This window comes from Pteropus alecto, unplaced genomic scaffold (assembly GCF_000325575.1).
Source record: "Pteropus alecto unplaced genomic scaffold, ASM32557v1 scaffold110, whole genome shotgun sequence".
NCBI classification, from domain to species: Eukaryota; Metazoa; Chordata; class Mammalia; order Chiroptera; family Pteropodidae; genus Pteropus; species Pteropus alecto.
The window spans coordinates 1-24,971 of record NW_006431920.1 but is presented as its reverse complement, the minus strand read 5'-3'; the positions used below and the strand labels follow the sequence as shown (position 1 = coordinate 24,971).

The 24,971-nt window shown below is 38.4% G+C and overlaps 1 protein-coding gene and 1 pseudogene across 5 annotated transcripts in view; both read right to left on the bottom strand.

Moving 5' to 3' along the window:
* Positions 1 to 24,796, bottom strand: part of USP40 (ubiquitin specific peptidase 40) — a 69,915-nt gene extending 45,119 nt beyond the window's left edge. For 2 of the 5 annotated variants that reach the window (XM_006906617.3, XM_015585409.2), the window contains exons 1-11: positions 24,280 to 24,401; positions 23,351 to 23,568; positions 21,002 to 21,069; positions 19,713 to 19,826; positions 17,009 to 17,173; positions 15,111 to 15,257; positions 12,377 to 12,520; positions 10,167 to 10,295; positions 5,423 to 5,518; positions 3,878 to 3,985; positions 606 to 906 (exon numbers count right to left, since the gene is read on the bottom strand). In XM_006906617.3, the coding sequence (XP_006906679.1) occupies positions 606 to 906; positions 3,878 to 3,985; positions 5,423 to 5,518; positions 10,167 to 10,295; positions 12,377 to 12,520; positions 15,111 to 15,257; positions 17,009 to 17,173; positions 19,713 to 19,826; positions 21,002 to 21,069; positions 23,351 to 23,568; positions 24,280 to 24,359 (1,570 nt within the window). In that variant the 5' untranslated portion in view covers positions 24,360 to 24,401. The other 3 variants (XM_015585407.2, XM_015585405.2, XM_015585408.2) reach the window with 3 other exon arrangements.
* On the bottom strand, positions 12,614 to 12,729 carry LOC112475425 (annotated as a pseudogene).
* Positions 24,797 to 24,971: the final 175 nt, after the last annotated feature.

Below are 24,971 nucleotides of genomic sequence, written 5' to 3'. Positions count from 1 at the left end.
TTTTTTTTTTTTTTGCTTCTGCGAAGACTTTGGAAAGTGATCAAAAAATCTTACAGGCTGATTCGTGTTAGTGGCTTCAACTAAAAACTGTATCATTGTGAGTCAGTGTTTAACTTCCATGGTGCAACCTCTCTCAGAAGGGAAAGCAAAGAGTACTTCAAAGATACTGCAATCCCAGAGAATACATTACCTTGAGGGAAAGGAAACAAGAAAGTAAAATAAAAGGGAACATACGAAAATAAGACCAAGACCACTTACAACTCAAAGGCAACACGGGCCAAATGACAGAGTCAAGCCCAGGCATGGGCGATCACACACAGATCTGCCCACACGCTAAGAAAATAGCACATGATCCAAGAAATTCCAATTCTGGAAATCTGACTATGGCCTCGTATTATCAGAAGGAGAAAAAAATTAAATAAAAATATATAGTCTTAAAAAATCACAGACTGGTGGATTCCTTTTGGCCTCATATACTTCTCTTAGCTTAAAAATATTTTTAAATGTTCTAAGAGTAAATCTTCTTTTAAAAGGTAACAATTCAAACAGCATTTAATCTTCTAAAGCCACCGACCTACACACAGAGGAACACTTTCCTTCCGTACCTTCGGGGGGCCTCTGCAACTGGGATTTCCGATAAAACAACATGTAGGCGCTTTCTTTGCCCTCAAACTGCTGTTCAATGTCTTTCTCCCTGATGGGCTGGACTCTGGAATCATTTATATCAAACCAGTGGGGACAGGAGCTTCTATCATTCAATCCTGGGGATTCTGAAGGAAGTGTCTTGAAAATTTGTTGATCACTCCTTTGGAAACCAGACTCAGCCTGCAGAGAACAGTTCTTCAACAGACTGACTGTATTTCCATCTGAACTGAGTAGAAATATTTGAGAATGAAGCTTCAGGAACTAGACGGAAACAACAAACAGATATTAGGTTCATAAACACGATAAAAACAAAACTTCGTCTTCCTTTTTGTGATTAGATATTTTAACTTCATCTTTATTTTTGGCCTGGCCAGCAAGGAGGAAAAGAAATCCATTTAGGCCATAATAAAACACCTAATAAAAATCAGAGTTCTCTCTGCTAAATAGTCTAATAGTTATATCAAGAAAAAAGTTGCCATGCTGTACTATAAAACTATCGTAATTATATCTCAATAGCACTGTTTTTAAAAAGTACTTAGTTGAAACAGATGAAGTAGAACAATTTTGAAATGTTTAAAGCAATCTAAACAAAGCACAAAACAAAGGCAATCATGGTGAAGCACAATAGAGGATCATTTCAAAGCCAGTGACTCAGACAAACTGGTGGGATGAGGTAGTAATTTTAAGCCTAAATTATTGTTTAACATTAAAGAACTGAATACCGTCTGTCCTGGAAGCTGACAGGCTAGCTCAGGAAATGAAAGCATAGAAAGGCTTAAATCATAATCTCAAAGACTATGTCTCAATTTCTTCTAGCTCAAGGATTGAGAAGAAAAAAATTGTTCTCTCGCTACCGCCTAGCCCACCTCTCCATCCCCTAATCTCCATGTGGCCGTGTATCAGCCTCTGTCTCTCTCAGTACAAATTTACTTTATACTGAAAATCACCCTGGAAGTACACGCTGAGCTCATCGATCACTGTGGAAAGGTGAGCCTCTCATTTGTCTTAGAAATAAATGATCTGTGGTAATGCCAAGTCTCTCATCAAAGGATTATTTTTTCACAAACAGAAGGGCACAGGGCATATGGCAGAAACACTGTTAACACAGTGTGTAGCAGATGGTAAGACAGTTTGGTAGCTCGTTTGTTTTAGGTACAATAAAATATCAACAATTTGGAACCACTGAGTAATGAACTTTCTGTGTAGCCAATTTTTTCTTTGTTTAATAGTCGAGGATTAACTCTTTTAGGTGGAACTTTTATTGAAATAACTCTCCTAATAAAAATGATAAACTCCAGACAGAATAATGAAAACAGCTGTTTGGAGAGTAACCAAAAGCAGACATAAAGTGGAGGACACATAATCCTTCAAAAAAAGGAAGCAAACCAGGGTGAGCTCTTCCCTGACCCGCCACCTCCCAGTCTGCAGCAGTGCATGGCAGAGGGGAGTTCAAGCCCAGGCATGAACGAGTCTCAGTAAAGTCAGAGGCGCTGAGAGCATGTTCGCAAAGTATAATGGAGTTAATCAGAAAGCACTTTATAGATACAACAAATAACTAGAAATTCCCCAAATATTTGGAAATTAAGCAACATACTTCCAAAAAACTCAGAATTGCAAAGAATTACAAAATATTTTGAACAAAATGATAACGAAAAGATGTCAAATACAGCTGCAGCTAAATGAGTGCTTAGAAGGAAATACATAGTTTTTAAAAGCGTGTATTAAAATGAAAGTTTCAAAACAACTGAGATACCAACCCAACAAGCTAGAAAAAAGATTAAATCCTAGAGGTAAAAGGAAGGAAATAATTAAAACAAGAGCAGAAGCCAATGAAACAGAAAACAGACGAGCAGTAAAATAAGTCCACAAAGGCAAAAGTTTAGTTTTTCAAAGGTTTAATAAACTTGATAAGCTCCCAGCAAGACTGAAGAAAAAAAAAAGTGAGAAAACACAAGTTATCAATATCAGAAATGAAAAAGAGGAAATAACTTCAAGTCCTACAGACACTAAAAAAGATAACATGGGATATCTTCAACAACTTTATGCCAATAAATTTGACACCACAGATAAAAATGTTATTTTCTAAAACAATGCAAGAATTAACAGAAAACCTAAATAACTCTACAATCAAGGAAATTAAAACTAAAATTTAAAAACCATATTATAAAAAAGTTCCAGGTCTAACTAGCTTCATCAAATATTTAAGAAATAATAATCAATCTTAGAGAAATTCTTTCCAAGAATATAAAAAAGGAAATATTTCCCAACTTGTTTTATGAGTCCTATCTAACCCTGATAAAATCTGACAGACATCAGATTAAAGATGGATATCTCTCATAAACATAGACACAAAAGACCTTAATAAAATAAGTCGAATGAATAAAGCAATACATAAAAATATACCATGACCAAGTGGGATTTAACCCAGAAATGTAAGCTTTGCTTGCATTAAAGGGATCAGTCAATAGCATTCACATTAACAGAATAAGAGAAAAGCCATGTGATCATATCAATAGATGTAAAACAAACAGCATTTGATAAAATCCAACCTCTACTCAAGAGGAAACTATCAGTCGACTATGAATAAAAGCTAACTTCCACAAACTTATAAAGGGTATCTGTATTTTTTTAAAAAACCTGCACAGCTAATATACTTAAAATACTGAGACTCACGCAATCATTTTAAACGAAAACCTTAAAAGTTTCTATGTACTCAGAAACTTTAAACCAACATTCATTTACAAACTGTGGTCTATTTAAAAGATGCACGTAAACACTGAAATGTATGAGCTCTTTGCTCCTATGACAAATAGCTCCAAAATATTTGCCAAGAGTCCCATTGCTTGGCCTGTTTCCAGGGAAGACAACTGTTATCTCTTACTTGAGGCAGTGCAGTTTTTGCCTCTAATCTTACAGCCCAGGAAACCAAGAATTGTGTGTACAAGAATTGTGTGTATAAGAAAGATCAAGTGAACACTTGAAGACATTTCTATAAGCAAAATTGTCAAGTTTTGGGGTATGAACTTTGTGATACTTTTTGCTGTGGGAATTAAAAGCCCTCCCTTTTTCTGCTTACTTGACTCTATGATACATTACTTAATACTTAACAAGTAACTTAACTCGTTTTATTTTCACCTAACTGAAGTTTCCTTCTGCAAAGGTATCCATGCTGCCGGGATCCTAATGGAATTCCCTGGGACTAGGACTTTCCTGTCAAAATGCCATGTACTACCTTTCGTAGAGGTCCATGCTGTTTTCTGAACTTCTTGTTCCAAGATATTCCTATCTTTTTCAAGAGTTTCTGGCCCAGCTGATCAACAGGAATTAGATTACTTTCCTCCTTAAGAAAGAAATACAAAGTCATTTAAGAAAATCTTATGAGATATAAGTGTAACAGTTATCAGTCCTAAAGGACCAACAGGATTATGTCATTAAAGGTTCCTCCAACAGCAAACGTGTAAGTGGATTAACCATAATTATTTCGAAATTTTTTTAAATTTAAAATTTTTTTAAAGTAGATCAATCCTCAGTTTAGAAATCTTGAATTTTGCAACTTTCCATATTCCAAAGTTTAAACATTTAAAGAGCACTATCCAAGGAGTATTCTGAGGTTTGATAAATTCCTGATTTTTGTATGGGATTTTTAGAATAAATATCTTGAGTGCAAAACAGCATTACTGAAATATAATCTGAATGTTTCAAAGTATAACCAAGTTCTAAAAGGGGTGTTAACAAGTGACCGTTACAGGATGAAATGCGTCCCTCCAACAAAATTCATATGTTGAATCCCTAACCCTCAAAATTCTGGCTGTGACCATTTTTGAACCGAGTCTTTAAAGAAGTGATTAAGTTAAACTGAGGCCATCAGGGTGGGCCTTAATCCAAGATGACTGGTATCCTTAAGAGGAAATTTAGACACACACAGACACCAGAGATACCCATGGACATAGAAAAGGCCTTGTTAGGACACACTAAAGCAGTCCTCTATAAGCCAAAGAGAGAAGCTTCAGAAGAAACTAAACCTGTTGACACCTTTATCTTGGACTGCCAACCTCCAGACCTGTGAGAAAATAAATGTCTGTTGTTTTAAGTCATCCATTCTGTGGTATTTTGTTATGGCAGCCCTAATAGACTAATGCTGGCCACAGACCCAGATAGTTAAAGGACTCAGCCCAGGTCCCTAGAAAAGAATTATGAAAAACTCTTTATTAAGAATGAGCTGAATAAATGAAAGGAGACCTGCCATCTTTATAACAGGGTACTAAGCAAACATTAAAGGTCATGTATATGAGGTATTACCAATATTAGGAAAGAAAAAGGGGACATAACTTCAGGTCCTACACACATTAAAAGGATAACATGAGAAAACAGCGAATTCCAAAATAGTATGCAAATATCAGTGCTATTTAAAATGACAATAATACCTAAAAAAAAAAAAACCCAACGCATATCCTAACCCCAATATATGTGTATAAACGCAAAGAAAGGAAAAGCAAAAGACAAATGTCAAAACGTTACCGAAGACTGAACATTTCGTGTCTTTACACTTTTTATTTTTTTTAAACATTTTCTAGTTTTTTTTCCTCTCTCAAGTTTTCTACCATGAATATGCATGTCTTTTATAAGCAGAAAGTCTCAAATAAAAAATGTTTAAAAATAGACATAGAGAATGTCCAAAGGAAAAACATGATGAAATCGATATTAGTTCTACCAACTAAATCTCTTTTATATATATCTAACATACAAACACACACAAACTCATACACTCTCCCTCTACCTGTAATAAGATTGCTTTTAGAATCATCAGTGGATCATCGATCTTGTCTTCATTCTGAATATCTTTCAAATTCGCATCTGGTTTACTTTTTTCCTCCTAGGGAAAAAAAAACAATAAAAAGCTTGTATCACTAATCCCTTAAAAGGTAATTAACAAAATAGAAATGTTTGTGCTATGGAGATTTCAAGACAGAGAAATGATGATAAAAACATAATAATTTGTATATATGCCTTGGAATCAGGCAGACTTGGCTTCGAATTCCGGCTTAGGTTGAATAATCTGGGCAAGCTACTTCAATCTCTCTGGCCTTATCTGTAAATTGGGATTGTGAGATAAGTGAACCTTCTAGCACAATACACACTGTGCCAACAGTTTCCCACTAAGTACTACTTTAGCTGCATCCTACAAATTTTGATATGTTGTGTTTTTGTTATCGTTCAGTTCAAAATATTTCCTGGTCTTCATCCAATTTATCCTCACTCGTTTGTGTTGGCCCAATAAAACCTTACTCATCTTTGCAAGCTCAGCTTAAATACTCCCTTCTATTTCCTGATCATCAAAGTTTTTACCCCATTCTATCAAGTTATTTGGGAACATGTAAAAATCCCTACACATGGTATTTTTATCGGTTTATTTGTTTCATATATGCCATCTTGCAAAAGCATTTTAAATTGGTTTAAAACTATAAATTCAAACAGACCTAAACAATTAACCCAAGACAAAAATAATAAATAGTAGAATATGACAGACCAAATATAATTATCCTGCTGTGAAATCACTAAAAATGCTGGATAAAAGTAAAACATAAAACAAAAACATCTTTTTAAACACATGCTGTGCTAGCGAGAGGACATCAGGAAAATAAATGCTCAGAGAACAAGTGAAGTGGGAATCCAGGGAGGAGAGCCAGATTTGGGGCCTCTAGCCACCCAACTTTGCTGGCACAGAACTTCCACCTTGACGCCCATATAGGACAACGTCTGGGAGACAAAGCCTGAGGACCTACCCAAAGTAGGGAGGTGAATGATAGATTTTCCAAACGACCAATTCCCCCAATTCTCTGACAACACCTGGGTGTCCTACAATTCAATTCTGACACTAACTTCGCTAAAGCCCACAAGACTGTCCCCACTTCAGACACCAGCCGCAAACGGGGTCCCCAGGCTACCTCCACTTCTGCCTGGTGATTACAAATTCTGGAGTTCCTACAATTCCCATTTTAGGTTTGATGATTTCCTGAACAGCTCACAGATCTCAGGAGTTCAAATGCAGGACTCCAGTTTCTTATAAAGGATACGAAGGAAGAGCGAAGGGAAGGTGCACGGGGCGATGGGGCAGGACCCGCAGTGCAGGGGCCTCTTTCCTGTGGGGTCCTCCTCCTCCACTCTGCCAGTGTCCGACCTTGGCCTTGTGGTGACTGGCTGCTCCGGCAGGCACCAACCCCGGGGCCACTTACTGGAAGCTGTTGTGAAGCCTTCTTTGTCCTACTTCCTCAAATGTACAAGATGGTAGTAGAAGTGATGTCAACCTTCAGTGAAGCAGAGGTCCCCCTACTCCTTAGGAAGCGGAAGGCAGAGATCAGGCTCCTCTTTCCAGCCAGACCTGGAGTCACATTTTGAATAGCTAATGGCCTCCTAGAAGAAAGGGACCACCTTCTAGATAGACTGAGAGAGAGAGTGAAACGTTGACTTTAACCTCGGGAAAATTACATGAGGTTGGTCACACAGTTACTCCTTGAAGACAGCACCTATTAAAGGACTCCATGAATGCAGGGAAAAGTTCCTCGAAAGGGGAAAAACTGCCAAACTATAAGCAGAAAGAACAATACATGGCTATGATTAGAATACCTGAAACTCTTTGTCTCTGGCACAAGAGACTGCTCAGGACACTGGCAGCAGAGATGAACAGTATCTGGCAGGTGTACCTACCGAAGCTGAAATTCTTAAAGCACTAATCACTATTTGAAAGCACAATGCTCTGGATGGAAAGCTAATGATTCTTAATCAGAAATTGTAGAATAAGAAAAAAAGTTAACAAATGGGATGCTTCCTTAGAAGCCATGAACAAGGAAAGACACTCGGCATAAACGGAAAGCAATCTTCTCATTGTTCTCTAAGCCCCGTGGAAGGTCCAGCTAAGGTAACAAAGCTTCACGAATAGAGAAGCAGTGCAGAAAGCCAAATGAAAGAATGCCCGCCCGCCCTCTGGCGTCACAGAACAGAACCGGGAAGAGCCTGGCACTGCCGGAAAACAGCTAATCAATGCTGAAGAAAGGAACACAAAATTGCAGAGATGTCCAAGGAATCACAACTCAAAGGGAAGACCTGGAATAAATCATTACTCTCGAGACAGGCTGCCTCACCACGGTGTGAAGCTACCTCTGTACATGAGCTCAACGGCAAACATTTTATGTATCAAAAGATGAATCCCACCAGCTAGAAAATTACCTGAAATCTGACACTAGCTGAGCAAAAGCTGTAGCGGGTGGGGGTGGGGGCACTTTCTAATACTGAAGAGAAACCTGGCAATATCGGAAAGAAAGGTTACAATGCCTGCAGGCTAACTGGAAGAAGAAAAACGGGAACAGAACTACAGGGGGCAAAGGGAATAAATATACAAGGAGAATAAGAAGTATTCACCAGACCTGTTCACAAGCTTCCGTCAGAACAGAATCTAACAAAAGGTTTCAACTTCATCTTTTAGAAGGAATGAAATAAAGTTAATACAATTCAAAGGGTGGGAGAGAATGCTCTACAGAATGAGTGCTCTCCTCCGGGAGCCTGGAGAGGTGAGAGCGCAGTGGGAAGGCAGGTAACGTAATAAAGAGCAGCTCAGTCTAAGCAGGGAAACACTGAGGGCCGCATCAGACCAGAGGACAAGCCGCGCTTCACTCCATCTGACTGGGCACGTGCCCAAGACTCTACAGTGTCTTGGCAAACGTGGCCCAAGCATTTCAGAGTGATGCTTGTATGGCTTTCTTAACCCAGAACTGGAGTTCTAGCAATTAGAAATGGAAAGGACTGGAAAGGGTGAAACAAAATTGTCTTTTTCCAAAGATGTCTACAACATGAGAAGGTTTAGCAAGATGGCTGGTTATAAAATCGATACACTAGCCAAACAGTCCAAAAACTACAAAGTACAGATCTAGTCACACAGAACACTTCCCTGGTAAGCACTCTCCTGGTGGAATAGTTTGGTCTTTTCATATCCAGACTTCATATATAGAACATGTACACCTCTCATCACTTCCCAAGTACACCTGACCTAGAGCGTCGGGAGCCCACAGAAGTGCTGAGAAGCAAACCGAATGTCAACGGAGGGAACGTGCGCGTGAAGGGACTACCCAGCAACCATGTGATAACCAAGATGTGCATCAGCGTTCCACACCTAACATGCTGGTTTGTAACCTACATATTGATATTTTACTGTGTTTCAGATACATTTAGGAAACTGGCTGAGAGTCTGGGGTTGGTACGTGACGCATTAGAATTCTTCCCATTGCGAATAACTGGAACTAGATTCCCAGTGAGGGCTTTTCCTCAGAATATCTGCAAGTTCTTTCCTGCAGAAAATTCTAAAACTTTTTGTATTAGATGTTAAAGAAACTCTAAAAAAAGGAAAAGATATACCTTGTTTTCATACGTAGATGAAAATCCCCACGTGTGTGTGTGTGTGTGTGTGTGTGAGTGTGTGAGAGAGAATACTGACAAACTGATTCTGGAAATGTTCACAGAAGTAAAACAAGCCAGGAGAGACAGAAAACTCCTGTAGAATAACAACACAGAGGGAGGCTTTGCCCTACCAGGTTTCATAGCTTATTATAAAGCTACAGAAATTAATAATGTGGGGTTTGCCTACGAAGAGAAAAAAAGAACAATGGAACAGAAGAAAGCCCAAAATGGATTCACACGTAAGTCAACAATGGCTATAACAGAACTGGCATGGAGATTGGTGGAGAAAAAAATAGGCTATTCAATAAATGGAACGGGCAGTTGGAAATGGAAAATAAATGGAAAAAACAATCTCATACCATTCACAGGAAACCTTTCCAGAACGAATGCAGTTTTAAATGTAAATGGCAAAACTATAAAACTTTAGAAGACAATATAGGAGGAAAGTCTTCATCATCTTTGGCTGGTGCCATGAAAGACAAAAAAAAGCTGAGGAACAATTATTGATTAAAGGAGACTTAAGAGATATGCTAACTACATGTAATGCACGATCCTGGACTTGGCACTAGAGGGGAGAAGAGAATGCCATAAAAGATTCAGATCAGACAACTGGTGAAATGTGAATATAAACTATATATTAGATAACAGTATTACATCAGTGTTGGAGTTCTTGCTTTTGACCTATGCTTATGTGAGAGAATGTCCTTGTTCTCAGGAGATAAACACTGAAATATTTAGGGGTGAAGGGGTCTGATGGCTTCAACATAATTTCAAATGGTTCAGCGCTAATAATGATCATGTTAACGCTGTGTGTGTGTACAGACTGTGTGCCTGCACAAACGTGGCAAAATGTTACCTGGAGAATCTCGGTGAAGAGCATACAAGATGTGTTTGTACTATGCTGGTTATTTTCCTGTATGTGAAATTATTCAGAAAAATTGAAAATTTCTATGTTAACTTTTAGTGCCCATCAAAGTAGTCTACAGAGTGAATATATACTAAATGGCAAAAGATTATCCTCACCAAATAACGGGACTAGAAAAGGAAAAAAATTGTAAAGGTACTATGCTCACTTGAAATTGCCAGTTTCCCAAATGATCAACATCTTTAATATACACATGATAATGTCCTCCATAGCAACCACCTTTGTGTATAATAACTGAGAAGAGGTCATACATGTATTCCAAGTCATCCAGTTCAGTCTACAAAAGAACATAAACATTGACATGGTATACACAAAATGGGAAGATATATAGCCAAAGGGAAAAAAAGAATTTCAACTAGTGACATCAATAAGAAATTTCACTCTTTATTACTGTTATTAAGAGTAAATTAAGATAAATTTGAATAATTGGCTTTAAATTTTAAAATTCCTAATTAGATTGGAAATTATCTATCACTGATCTAATACCAATCATATTATAACAACCAATTTCTGCCTCTTTGGTAAACATGAAAACTATACACAAACGAGGTGTTAGTTTTACGTACTGTGGCTAAGATCACGTAAGCCCATGTGATAACGAAACACACTACCCTATCAATGAGTCTGTAAGTTTTAGTCAACACATCCTTGTATTATACCTATTATGCTGCTTTATAAATGTGTTCTTTAGTTGTTGACTTTTTCCAATATTCCAGCCTGATTTGTCATGTGCCTAGTAGAGCCATATCTACTTTCTGTCACCCCTCGGGACACTTCCGTCCTCTGAATATGAGAGGAATTTAGAAATTATGAATACAAGCTGGTTTTATTTAGAGGCAGTTTAGTGGAATGATTTATGAATTCTATGATTAATCTTTTCTATAATTAATGTGCTCTATAACTATGACTTCCCAACAGATGGACACTCACGCTGGCATTTAAAAAAAAATCTGCTTTAGGTGAAGAGATACTTTGCATATGGGTGCTACTTGATGGGGTGCCAATTATTTAAGAAACTTATATGCTTAAAAAGTTGTACTCTTTCAGTAAGCAGCATTTTTTAAATGTCTGGTTCAGGCAAAAGAAATGTAAACAAAGATGCAAAGTGATCATTTTTTCATTGATACAGAAATGAAAAAGTAAAATTATTGTGAATTGTTTAGATAAGTGCTCAATGTTTTACTTATTTCAATTCTGTTATTTCTAAGTATGTTTAAATCATCTGGCAAACTACTTTTTATAAAGGACAAGAATTTTTCTATGTGACATGATGGATGGTAACTAAACCCACTGTGGTAATTATTTCACGATGTATGTAAAGCACTCCATCATGTTGTACACCTTAAACTTATACAGTAATGTATGTCAATTATATTTCTCAATTAAACTGGGGGAAATAAGAATTACCTTAATTATTCAGAAAACAAATTTTTTTCTTAGGAAGTAAACAGAGGGAGTTACGTATATTAACTTGCTACGGAAGAACTGTTTATTCCGTGTGTGCCAATAACAAGCTCAGGGTCAACACACTATAAACTTTGAATGGTAATTAAATTAACAAAAGAAAAACCAAAAAGTTCAGCAATTAGGCTTGAAGTAGAGAAAGGTCCATCTGAATTTTTATATCTAGAAATTCAATAGGTATTTAATAAGTGCTCTGGTCTTAATAAATATGTAAATAATGTATAGTAAGAAATACATCCGTCTCATCATTCTGATCTCGGCACGAATAGCAATTATATAGAATATATTTTTGAATGGCTTATAGAGTAGGTTGATTAATTAATTTGTTTTCAAAACTTTTTCTTGTCCATGTCTTAAGACTTAAAAATTCTAGAATAGTGAAGTTCCAATTACCTGGTCACTTTCTAGATGTTTAATTCATTATGGCATTTAAAGTAAACTAAATCCAAATAGCAAAGTAACAATTAATGGTAATTTTTCCCAATGCAGGGTCATTTCTAATTTTGTTCTTAAATTTTCACTTTAAAGATTTTTCAGGAAGAGTTTAATAAAAAGAACTGAGAACAAATCTATACTGTGGAAATTCAAAAAGGCTGTAATAAACCAGTGGTTCTCAGCTGGGAGTGATTTTACCCACTCCCCTCTTCAGGAGACATGGAGATTTGCGAGGTCTGAAGACATGCTTATCACTACGTGGAGGGGGGCGGGGGCAGGGATGCTGCTGAAAACGCTGCAACGCATAGGACAGCCTCCCACAACTGAGAATTATCCCGCCCAAAGTGTTAATAGTGCCAAGGCTGAGATTCTGCAATAAGCCAACTGAAAATTGGGTCAATTAAAGATTTAACCTTGAGAGGGGAAACAAAGAGCATTTCAAAATAAAATAGTTCAAACCTGTTCACAAAAAGGCTTGAGATTGATCTGGAGCGGGAACGTATAACAGCTGGTTTCCTTATATCGTTCGCACTTCACAAAATCAAAATTAAATCTTAATAATGAAACCGTAAGAAAGGGAGGCAGCTTACGTAATTTGGCCGACTGTTAAAAAAGAAAAAAAATTTAAGTTTTTAAAAAGCAGTTATATAAAAGAATATATGTTTCTTTTTTCAAAAAAATATTTATTATTATTTATGCCTACAGCACCTGGTCTTCCTAAGTGGTCTCCCATCCAAGTACTAACCGGGCCCGACCCTACTTAGCTTCTGAGATCAGACATCGGGCTTGTTCAGGGTGGCGTGGCCATAGACCATGGACCATGGCCCCACTGGGGCGTGAACCCAGGACCTTCTGCGTGTAGAGATGTGCTGACCGCTACACTATGGAACCACGTCCTACATAATATTTCTTAATATAGAAAAACACAACTTATGCACAGTTTTAAGACAAATATGTCCTTAAATCACTTAAAATCATTACCGCGGACTGAATATAGCCCTTGATATAAATGTATCTTATGGAACTAAAGATAACATTACTCGTTTCTACAACAAAAAGTTTACAACTCAATTTTATGTTTTTATTGCTCACACACTAAGATCACAGCGTGCACCCACACACTACCCCGTGAGCGTGCTGTGCCAGGTGCCCCTCCCTGTTTTCTCCTGCCTGAGTCTGGCACTTTCACCTTCTTCTCCTGGTGTCGGCACATTAGCAGACACACAGTTCTTTTTAGTCACTGAAGGACAGGAGCTCTAATTCTGGGGCCTAAGGCCCTGTCTCAATGGATTCGGACCCCTGAAATTATAGGAAAATTGCTCACGCATATGTATTTTTCTGGGGAGAAGATTCATAGTTTTCATTAGGCTTTCAAAAGGGCTTTAACTCCTCAAACGTTAAGATCCATTGACTGGGGTTTTACAGTTACTGTTCTTAGAAGCAGGTAAGAAGATTTTTTGTTTGTTTGAAGTCCTTGCTTTAAAACAAAACACTAAATTAAGCTGCTAAAATTATATTTAAAAGTCATCAGCTTTTCCCAACCCCTTTGCAGCGTTAATGGCATGCGAGGGGGCAAAAAAATCCTTCCGCACGTACAAAATTATCCAAAATATAAATATCTAACATTTCTAAAACTGTATTTAAAACAATTCCACAAATCTAATGGGTAAAAAAAGTTAAATGGCAAAACAGCAATTTAACAACACAGTAGATTTTTGAATAAGCTCAAATAATACACCTAAAAAACCTGAGAAACTCAACTACAATGTGGCTGGGAAGAGAAAGACTGCTCAAAACAAGAAATCTGCATTAATTTAGGTAGCACAACTAAACATAAACTTAGAATGCAATAAATCTAATGCAACTAGAAGGCAGTTTTAAAAGCATCAAGATTAAAACTTTTCCATTGAAAAAGAATTAAATCAATGACATAAAAGGTGCATAAAAGAAGTGCTTTTGTTTACTAAAGAGTTCTTGTTTTACTAATGTGCAAATTAAGTTCAACCGAAACTAAGAATGTATTTAACTATATTTCTACGACTTTTCATCCTCTGAATTATATATTTATTAGGTTGTATTTGTAACAACCAAAGATGAAGCACAAAATAAGCAAGCAAAACATAAACCTCTTCCTTTGGGTTTCATAAAGAGGCAAAGACTGGATGGAAATAAGTACTAAACAATATAATATTTACCCTGGTTTCAAATTCTATTGTGAAAGCTACAGGCAAGGGGCTTACTGTTTTTATTACATTTTCACCTACAATCACCAGGATCCAAATCAATAGTGTGTGTTATCTAAATTCGGCCTCATTTTCTTTGTTGGAAAATGCAGTAATTGTCAGCTCTAGAAATAACGCTCTCTCTCCATCATGAGAGTAATTGCAAAGCTACGTCTTTTGTGGTCTTTACCTCAGTGCTCAATAACCACTGACTGAATCGAGCTCGAGTTCATCGTGCTAAGAGCCTATGACATCATCCACCAGTGGAACAGTGACCACTGCAGCTAACGACGACAGCAGCAGAGCTGACGTCATATTGCAGAAGAAATAAGCTGTGGACATCCTGTCTTCCCTTCATCCTGTATTTTGCTTTGCTGTACAAAAAGAAACCTAGAAGTACTCTGTCAAGCCCTTAGCGACTTAAGTATTTCCCGCTCCAGCTGGGGGAGAGAGAGGGGCTAGCAGATTTGCTAGAATCTGGGAGGAGATATAGATAGACAGATAGACAGATAGATGATAGATAGATAAATAGATAGATACTGTAAAATAACTGCATATGCAGAAAATGAAGAAAGCCATCTACTTTCACAGTAGTAGACTGTGAAAGGAAAGCAAGTTTTTGACAGTAATAAAAACATATTGTCTTCTTCATAATAGTAATTTGCAAAAAGGAGGGATGTGGGGAGTTTATCAAAAAAGGTATATTTAAGAAACACTGAGGTACAAATAAATTTTTCCTGGAAGAAAAAGAAGCTGAGAGAACTGTTGGCTTGGAAGCTTAAAAAAATCCTTCATTGTAAAAAAATTAAAATACAGATATGTATAACATGTCTTTTCAATCCTTAGTATTAATCAAGGGCTTCACGTGTATCTTCCAGACTTTTTCATACGAGTTGACTTCACTTGACAGACCTTCCTGCTAACAACTACTAAGTGGAGATCCTAAGAAAAGGCAGAGCATCTCTCTTTACCTTTGCTGCGTTCACCAGCCTGTCACAAGTTCCACAGTGGTATAAGTTGTCATAGTCAAAAACTTCCTCTTCCACATACATGTTCCAGAGTGCATCTTCTAAACCTGATACGTTTTTGACCGCCACTGTTAGATCTAAGAAGTCTTCCTGAAATACACGTGGATATAATATTGAAAAAATAATATCACAGGGTTCCCAAACACATCAATAACTCATCCATATGTTGGGAATACTTAGATCTATTTTTCCTAAAACACTGTACATAAGGTATACATCACCTGATCAGATACTGTGGAATTCATAGCACCAAATCATCCTTTCGTAATCAAACTATGACTTAGCTTAAAATGTTATCAGGAACTAGCTTATGAGATCATTGTAGATACAGTAAAACCCATTTTATCAAGAGCTAAAACAAATCACTGAACACACAGCTAAACTGAGAAGTGCATATGGGCAGGGCTAATTAGTGCTGTCTTACGCTCTAGACTAGACCAGCAACATGTGTCTGAATGCCCCAATGTAAACGCTGCTTTCTCACCATCTGCTAGGGCTGGTTTGAGACATACTAAGGAAGTTAAAAGAAAAAGTTTTAAGCCAGGACAAAAAGGTGTTTTTAATGAAAATTAAGAGGAGGATTTTGCAAAACAGGAGTCTATCAATTCTACGATTACATTTGAATTATGACATGTTTCTAATAATAAACACTTAAAATTTGGCAAGCTTAAAGCAGAGTTAGCTGTGTGTGTGAGTGTGTGAGAGTGTGTGTGTGTGTGTTCGTGCATGTGCAACAGCATTAAATGGGGTTACTGAGGCTGCAACATAACAGAGCTGATTAGTTCATGGAAAAATCTAAAGTAATAAAGTAACATTAATACCTAGTTTATCTGTATGTGAAAAGTTAATGTCTGTAATTTATCATGTGCCTTCACAGATACTGTCTTAAAATTGAAATTACTTTGTAAATTATTACTAGAGTCAAGTCAATCATACAGTAATTCAAAGACACACACATCTTAATAGTTCCAAACTAGGCTGACAAAACCTATTAGCACAGGCAATAAGGGCCAAGAGTATTTTTTGCCCTTAACTCTCATAAAAAACAACAAAAAAACACAATTCATGCAACATTTAGAGAATGGCATTTTTTTACTCATAGTCAAATACAGAAAATTTCTATAACTCTTGACATAACAAAAAGAGATTTTTTTTCTTAAGACAACTCTTCAGTGATGAAATCATTTGCTGTGTAAGATTTGTAGAGCAAGCAAAGATCATTATATTTACATGAGCAAATTTCCAATTTCTAATTTCCAAGTAGATTAAATGGGCAATCTGTTATGACAAAGACTTGAAGGTTACACTAGTTTAAACAGGATTATAATGGTTTTACATCACTATATATAGTATTACGTGTAATATTATATATAATATGTACTTATATATTTTAACATAATATTTAGACATAAGCACACACATAAAACGAAATTTCCGAAAGACATTAATAAACTAAATCCAATATTTAATTACAGCTGTTTGTCCATTTTCTAGGCTAATTTCTTAGCTAACTTTCTTTATAATGTTCCAACCACCCACCATGACAATATCGGCTTTTCTCCTGAGGCCACCGCCCTCTACTTATAATCTGTTCTCCAAACACCTACCCTGTACCAGAGTGCTGAATAAAACACGGAAGCTACATTTTAAGATATCTGCTTCTTTCTGTTTATATGGAGAAATCTGGATTATATGATAGGCGTAGCTAAAAGTTAAAGAAAAAAACTGACAAAGTTATTTCTAGTAATAAACACTTTAATCCTCATGTGGTAATCATAGAACTAATGACATAATTATACTTTACAATATAACTTATTACTAAAATACTCTTGCATATTCACCTGCTTTTCACTGACATTCTTACATTCTTTACAAACAATCTGGTTAACAATGGTTCCGTGATACAGACGACTGATGAGGTCATGGCCGGAGGTCCCAACTAAAGAAGTTTCCAAAGCACTAAAGAGAATTCGATTCAGTTCCTGCACATCATGTTGCCTCATTTCCTATAAAACAGGTAACTTTTAAATGTAATTTTGGGCTTCGGATTTTTAAAAACAGATTTTTAAAGTGATATCAGTTAAAAAACACAAGACTTATCAAGAAATCCAAAGGTGAGCCTTGATCAAATATAAGGATGACTGAGCTAAACGAGCTGAGAGCAGGTGAAGAAATCACCACCTGTTCTCATTTTACTACAAAATGAAAACATGGACAGGCAGTGTTCACTGCGTACATACAACTCAATTCACTTGAAAACAGGAAAGCCTGTGCATTATTGTGGGAAAGCACACAGGTGGCCATGCCACAGAAAGGAGAGGAGGAACACAACAGGCACATGGCAGTCTCAAGGAGCTGGCAGTGTGCACAGTGAAATCTCACTTAGATCAGAGGGGCTGGTAAGCAGTCTGAATTTTCAGCATTTGAAAAGAACCAAAATTTACTGCTTTGACACAAACACACTAAAACAAGACTAGCACAGTGCTCCTGAGAAAAACTCCAAAGGCACTCATCTGAATCTGTATGAGTCATGCACTTTTGAATGAATGGACTGAACTGCTCCCTAAGAACAACTTATAAACCAACACCAACTCCTAACGGTGGAGAGGAGTAACCAGCATGGGAGGCGGAGGAGAAGCAGGGGCAGGGGAGAGCCAGGAGTGTGAGGTCTGGGGACCAGCAGCAGCTGGTGCTTGCAGGAGGGGCAGCGAGTGCCATTAAGAGCTGTTAAGTTATGCGCAGAGACCTGTCTCCTGGACTTGGCACACTGATGTCATGACTGGCTCTGACAAGAAGGGTAGAAAGGAGGGAGAAGAACAAACAGAAGGTGCAGAGGCAGCAAAGGGAGACAATTTTAAAGGTGAGTTTCGTATGAAGAGACGCTGACAAAGCGGATGAAGACTGGAGCAAGACGTGGGACTCACGATCTTTTTCTTGTTTTTCAACATACAAGATATTAGAGGATATAAATTTCTTCAACATCACTGGCTCTGATAGGACGGAAACTTGTGGAAATTTTCAAGCTGTTTCTGAATAATCCTGAATTTGCCTGAGGTGCCTCAGAGACCCTGTCTGCCACTGCAGGTCTAGTCCTAAAGAATTTCCCACAAAATTTTATTTAAATATAAATAAGGTTTTCATGGCTTTGAAAAGTAAGAAACCAGCAAATTATTGGAAGCTCATTATCCGAACATAAAGGAAAATTCCTTAACTGATGACTGGATTAAAAAAAAAATATGCTATATCTTTCCAACAGAATTTTACTTGGCAATCAAAAGAAATAAAGTGCTGATACATACTACGACATGAATAAACCTTGAAAACATTATTTCAAGCAAAAGAACCTAGTTACAACAGATGCCACACCATCTCATCTAACGTATGTGAAATGTCTAGAATAGGCAAATCCATAGAGATAGAATGGAGATTTCTGGTTGCCAGGGGATGAGGAGGGTGACAGCTAACGGGCATGGGGTTTCTTTTTGGAGTGGTGAAATATTCTAAAATTGATTGTAGTGCTGGGCTGTACAGCTCTGTGAATATACTAAAAAACCACTGAACTGTACCCTTTAAAAGAGTAAATCTTATGGCATGTGAATTATATTGTGACAAAGTGGTTATTAAAAAAAAAAAAAAGCAAAGAAAAAGGAATTAACCCTAAACACCTGCCTTTTACCAGGAATTTCACAAACACTGTTTAGGGAATGTATTGCCCCATTAACTTTAAAGCCTGAGCCTGGCCTCTAACCACACAGCATCATCTGGCTGAGAAGTGCTCCCCTGAGAAGATCAGTTTAGAGTTTACTGTTGAAGGCAACACAGCCTCTTTCCTGTTTCCTATAACTCCGTCTTTGCAAGAATACATCTATTCCATTAAAAATTACAGACCTGGTTTTGTTTAATTTTGTAGAGCCAACAGCTCACCAATATTGACAGCAAGCACCTTTACTTGTTTCTGACAAAAGTTTCGTTGGTATACAGTGAAATACCCTCTAGGAACTCAAACAGAAAAATGGGAGTCTTACAGCAGGATACAGGAAGAAAATGAAGAGACTCGGGAGAAAGGCAGGATAGGAACATGAAAAGACCTTCCAAGGATGCTTTCACTGTTTTGCTTGAAGCAAATGTTCAAATCAGAACACTCGGATTCAAATACTAAAGGAAGTCACAAGGGCAGGCAGAATTGTTGCTAGTCAGCTTTTTAAGCTGATCAAGCAGTTTGCTATATAAATGGTAATCTCTATGTAATGGGTGTATCTCAACTAGACTACATGATTGTAAAAATCATAAAAATTGTAAAAACCAGCTCTTTTACTTCTCCTTATATCCACAACCCTCTCCCCACCCCAAAATCACAACCATTCATAAAATCATGCATACAGCAAGTGTCTAAAACTATATCTTTGGCTTGTAATTACTTAAAATGAGAAGTAAATATTTAAATATTGAGACCCTAAATAAAATTAAAGGAAGTTAGACAACATGTTAACCCAGTGTTTCCTCTTTATTGCTGGTAGCTTTTCCTAGGGAAGCTGACTTTCGTACCTCATTGCTGGTCCACCCAAAGCTGTCAGTGAGGTCTGCTGTGGAGGCAGCTTCCTGGTCCACGAGCAGAAGCTGAGCAAACAACCGCTGTAACTGTAAAGGTATGATTCGAACCTAAACGAGAAACAAATACGTTTCTAAACGAAGTCTTTTAAAAGTTGGTTGGGGCTTTTTGAAAGAACTGCATGTTAGTTTTCTCATATCTCCTAGTTCACATAGTTCGCTCAGAAGCTTTATAAAAATCTTATAAAGGGTTAACTAGCTAAGATTCATTCTTCTTAGAAAATTCAACCCAAAATGTTTTAGCAATCTGAAGTTTCCCACTTTGACATAGTTCAGATGAATATTAAAACTCAAATAGGCCTTATTAAAGCACCCAACTGATTACAGACTGACAGTAATTTAAGTCTCTAATAGTTGATTCTTTCTCTGAAGCATCCCGAATACAGACATACTCCCTATGAGGAATTTTCCAGTCCCAAGCATCTCACTCTGGAGTTCAGACTCCTCACAGGGCTGGCTGTTCCCGCCCCGCTTTCTTCCCGCAGGCTCCAAGCCTGTTCATGCCATATTTCGTGGGGTGAGGGCTGGGCCGACTGAGGATGCTGCTCAGAGCCTGGTCTGCAAACCGAATTTAAGTATCTAAAGTGTGAATAAGCCTTTAGAAACTTTTATGACAATTTAACATTGCCACATTTTTATTGTTTCTTACAGAACTATGTATGATCTGCAATGGATTGGGAATTTCTAAAAAATACACAAAACTACCCCTTGGCCGCACAGGTGGTTTGAGAAGCAGTGGGCTGAATCACAAAAGACTCCCAGTAAGAAGTACAGATTCCAGTCCGAAAGCAATAGCTTCTGAATGATGTTTAAATGGGGGGACGTGATTAGGTCGCACTTATGATAAACCGATTCCTCGCTCGTTATTTCCAGAGTACCAAACTACAATACTGGCCTCTGTTGTTGTTGTTACAAATAGGGAGAGTTTCTGGTAGGCTTGTGTGGATGATTTGTAAATATCTCCTTCACCAGAAGAAAGAATAAACATAGTGGAAAGTCAGGTTACCTATAAAGCAGTGCAGCATTATGTTTGGAAAAGCAATTCTCTTTTGCATGGAAAATTCACTACTAGTGGGGTACAGGCCAAGTCACTTTCTGAAAATAGAAGCGTCATTATTAGGTAGCTAATAAAATTACTGATTGCTATGAAAAAGGAACTTAATTCCTTCCTTAAAAGACATTTCCTCAATACTCCAAAAAACCCCTGTAAATCACAGATTTGGTACCTTTGCATCAGGTTTATCCTTTTCCTCTAAAGAACCAAGCTCTTCTGGGTCAAGAGAAAACAAAGCTTCTAAACAAAAAAAAGGAGAATCAGAGACGCAAATGACATTATCTCATCTCAGCAAACCAAGACCAGCAGTAAACATAATCAGTTAAAGATTCAGAAATGTGACTGTGGCGATATTTATACCCTCACTCTACACATTTTACTTTCTGGTAACATTATTTTTAACCACTGACTCTCTAAAGTGGCATGCTAAGGTTTGAGAATGAACGATCTTTAAAACAATAAGTATGCATATAAAACTAAAAACAGTAACGTCAGTAATTTAAGTCAGAAATATATGATGGCTTCCTATTGCTTATCACAGTGGGTCACTAAAGCCACATAAGGAATACTAGGAAATATAACATAAATATGTAAGTGTCACGTGGGTTCATTTACAAGTTACATGTGAGACTTCCCACCATCCTTCCATGAGGACCACCTTCGACGCTGAGATCATGCCCTTCTTCTTTTGTGGTAGGCAGTGTCTTGTGCTGCACTTTGATACACTCCAGGGAAAGAAGGGATGGGATGGGTGTCATCTCCCCGTGACAACCACTGCTGCCATAGTGATTACTGTTATGAACGCTATATTCCTCCTGAGTTCCTGGGAGGAACTGGGAAACATGAACTACAAGGGTAAAGGCAAAAGCATAAAACCATACTCAGACTTTTACAATCATCTCCCACTACTCTCAGCTACACTGAACTGTAAGGACAATGAGCTCACTTTAGCCCTACTTCATAGGGCTAAAATGATTCCATAAAGCTCCAAGATTCTCCCCCAGGTATCTGCCAGTCCTTACTCTTTCCAAATTATACCTCCCCTTCAATAAGCATCAGGATTCAAGCTAAGCCTTACAAGGAGTGCACAATCCACACTAAAATGTCAACCCACGTGCTTGGCCAGCACCATCCCTTGCTAGGGAGGACGATGGGCTGGGTCCTCAGCCCTATGCTTGCGTAGTGGTACTCTCCACGGCCTGCCTCAGTCTCTTTTTAAGGCTACTTTTCTACTTCAAGTTGCTCTTTAACTTCAACGATAATAAAATTTGTAAATCTGCTTAATTACTGAATGCATCGGGGAAATATTTTTATGGAGAGGATGGAGTCGAGGACAAGAGGCCCCAAGGGGATAACAGTAAATATTTACTAAATCTCTGGAGGCAGGAAGTCTTTCTAAGCTTAGAAGCAACAGAAAACGTCACAAAGATCTGATAAATGTGTAGCGGTGGGAAGGCAGACGCCACAAACTCGACACAGGATGAACTAGGCTGTCTGTTCTCACAACATGGACATGGTGGCGAGCTGAGCTACAAAGCCATGTAGAGCTGGGGGCCCCAATCAGGGCCACGTGGAGGTGAAGGAATGTTCACGCTGAAATCGAAGGGACACGGAGATTAAGACCCTTGTGGAGGAAGCTAGTTCGCAGAGATGGGAATGGGACAAACATGCAGAGGGAAACGGGCAAGAAATCAAGGGTCCAGTGAGGTCGGGCTAGCTTCCTGTAGGTGGTTTCCAGGAGATTCCCCTATATTCTTACAAGAAATCCCCCTTTAAATTGAACTAATCTGGGTGGCTTTCTGTTCCTTGAGCATAATCCCTTTATCTAACATCTTGGGTCTTTGGAATTCAGAATTTCCAGATTTTAGAAAGGTACACATCTTAATGAAGAAAGGGTTATATATCTTAACATTAAATCCACAAAAGGTTCTGGGGCAAACAGTATTCGTTAATCAAGGAAATTCATATTCCTGTAACAAATACGTGACTATTCAACTGAGATAACTAAGGCTATACATGGGCTCACATCAGGTCAAGTTCTGAAGTCCAATAAGTTCCAATCAGATCAGGTTGTTAGAGTTTTCTAAATTTCAGAATTGCAGATATATGATTATGGGCAGTATATCCACTCCAAAAGGAAGGATATAACCCTTCTGGGTGACTCTGCCTTAAGTGATTATTATTTTGGATAAAATTTAAAACTCAAAAATACAAACAGTGTAACAATAATGAAGGCTGGCATTCATGACAAAATTGTATTTATGTTGTATTTTAAATTATAAGAATGAGAAAAGACGCTGCCTTTAGATTTTGTTACTAAACTACTGTGATTACACAGAATTAAGGTAATTTAAGCTTCACATTTCTCTTGAGAATTACTAATTTATGTCTTACATTAACAATAAACATGTGCTAAAGAATATACCTTTAAGATACTTTGTCTAGTTGTGATTTTGCATAATTAATTAGGTATAGAACCAAGGGTACATATTACTAATCAAATGCATGTAACATAGCATACCTCTGAATTCAGGTGTAAAATGAAGAGTCTGAAGAAGGGAATTGAGGTAACAGGTTCCACCCTGATTTCTGATTCCACTTAAATTGGTGAATTCTCTAGGAGCAGGTGGCTCCAAAGCTTTGGTCTTTAATTTCTTCCCTTTTCCATACTGATTATTTGACACACTGGAATAATCCTCTTCAAACAGGTCCCCAAACATTGTGAAACTAAATATTACCCTTAAAAAATATGACGTTACAGAAATACTTTTATTTTCAAAACAAATTTCCCCCACATGTCCCTATTTTATACTTGGGAGAACCTATTTTAAGTGGTTCCTTAGAGTATACAGGGTTGTTTGGGCTGTGGAGAGAGCAAGACCTGGATTTTTCATCCCTGCTGTACACTACCTGAGTGACCTAGGCAAATTACTTAACCTGTGTTCTTATAGATAAAATGGGATGCCACCCATCATGTAGGGTCATTTAAAGAATCAAATGACATAATGAAAAAAAAAGAACTTTGCGCACAGGGTTTGGTCCAAAATCAATAGCTGCTTTTAAAGGCATATTGACATCATTAATAAAAAAAGAAAACCCATCACCACACGTAGTCTACTGCTGGGGTGGCAAAGGCGAGCCTAAATTGAGAGTTGACAAGGACCGGGGGACCATCAATCACTTCCACTTCCTAAAATCTCCGCTTCTCACACTCTGTACCAGATTATGACACTTAAATGAATTAAACGGAACAAATTAATCTTTATAGCAGTTTAGGGCATGGTCCCAAAGCTTGAGAGCCGCGAGGATATTCACTGGGGATAAAAGATGCCATTAATAATTATTAAGGCCAAGGCCCTCTAATATGTATCTATCCAGTGATCTCGACATTAAGCCCTGGGGACCTAGGCGACAGGCTCAAGGTATGACTCGAGTGTGGCAGAGGGTCACCTGGAAATGAGAAATGCAAAGCTCCTAGCACAGTTCCTAAGTCGCAGGAAACGCTGAAATGCAATTATTTTCCTTTTCATCCCGTTCCTCAGAGGAAAAGCGCGGAAAACGGAACTCGCAAGTCTGACCTCGAGCTCGTGGTCTGGATTTCTGCCTCTCCCACTTCTGGCCGAGACCGGGCCCTCAAACCCTCCAAGTCACCACGGGGTCCAGGGGCGCGAGGAGGGGAGGTCCTCGCGGCCGGGGACCACGGACCCGACGCCAGAAGCCGCGTCCCGAGGCCGACCTGGGCGGCCCGTCACCTCCCCCTCCTCAGGCCGTGCCGCCCACAAGTTCCCTGTGCCTCCCATGTCCCTGCATGGAACTCCCGCCGCCAGTCCCACTAACTGCCTGAAGCCCAGACCCCCGCCCCGACCATAACTCGAAGCAAACGGACGAACCCTAAACAGGCGCCGCCATATTGGCGCGGGCGTGCCTCCCGCAGCGCGGAGCGCGAGCAATTTATGGAACGCCTGGACTACTCCTCCCAGGGTACCCGGCGGGAGTGCCGGCCCGTCGCGCGCGGCATTATGGGCAATGTAGTTCCTTTACCGGGAGAGTTCGGGAGTCCAGATGGGAGGGCAGGGCTTGTTTGTCTGGCAGCTCCTGTGTTCGTGGGTCCGCTCGGCCAGCGGGCCACTCATTCAGTCACA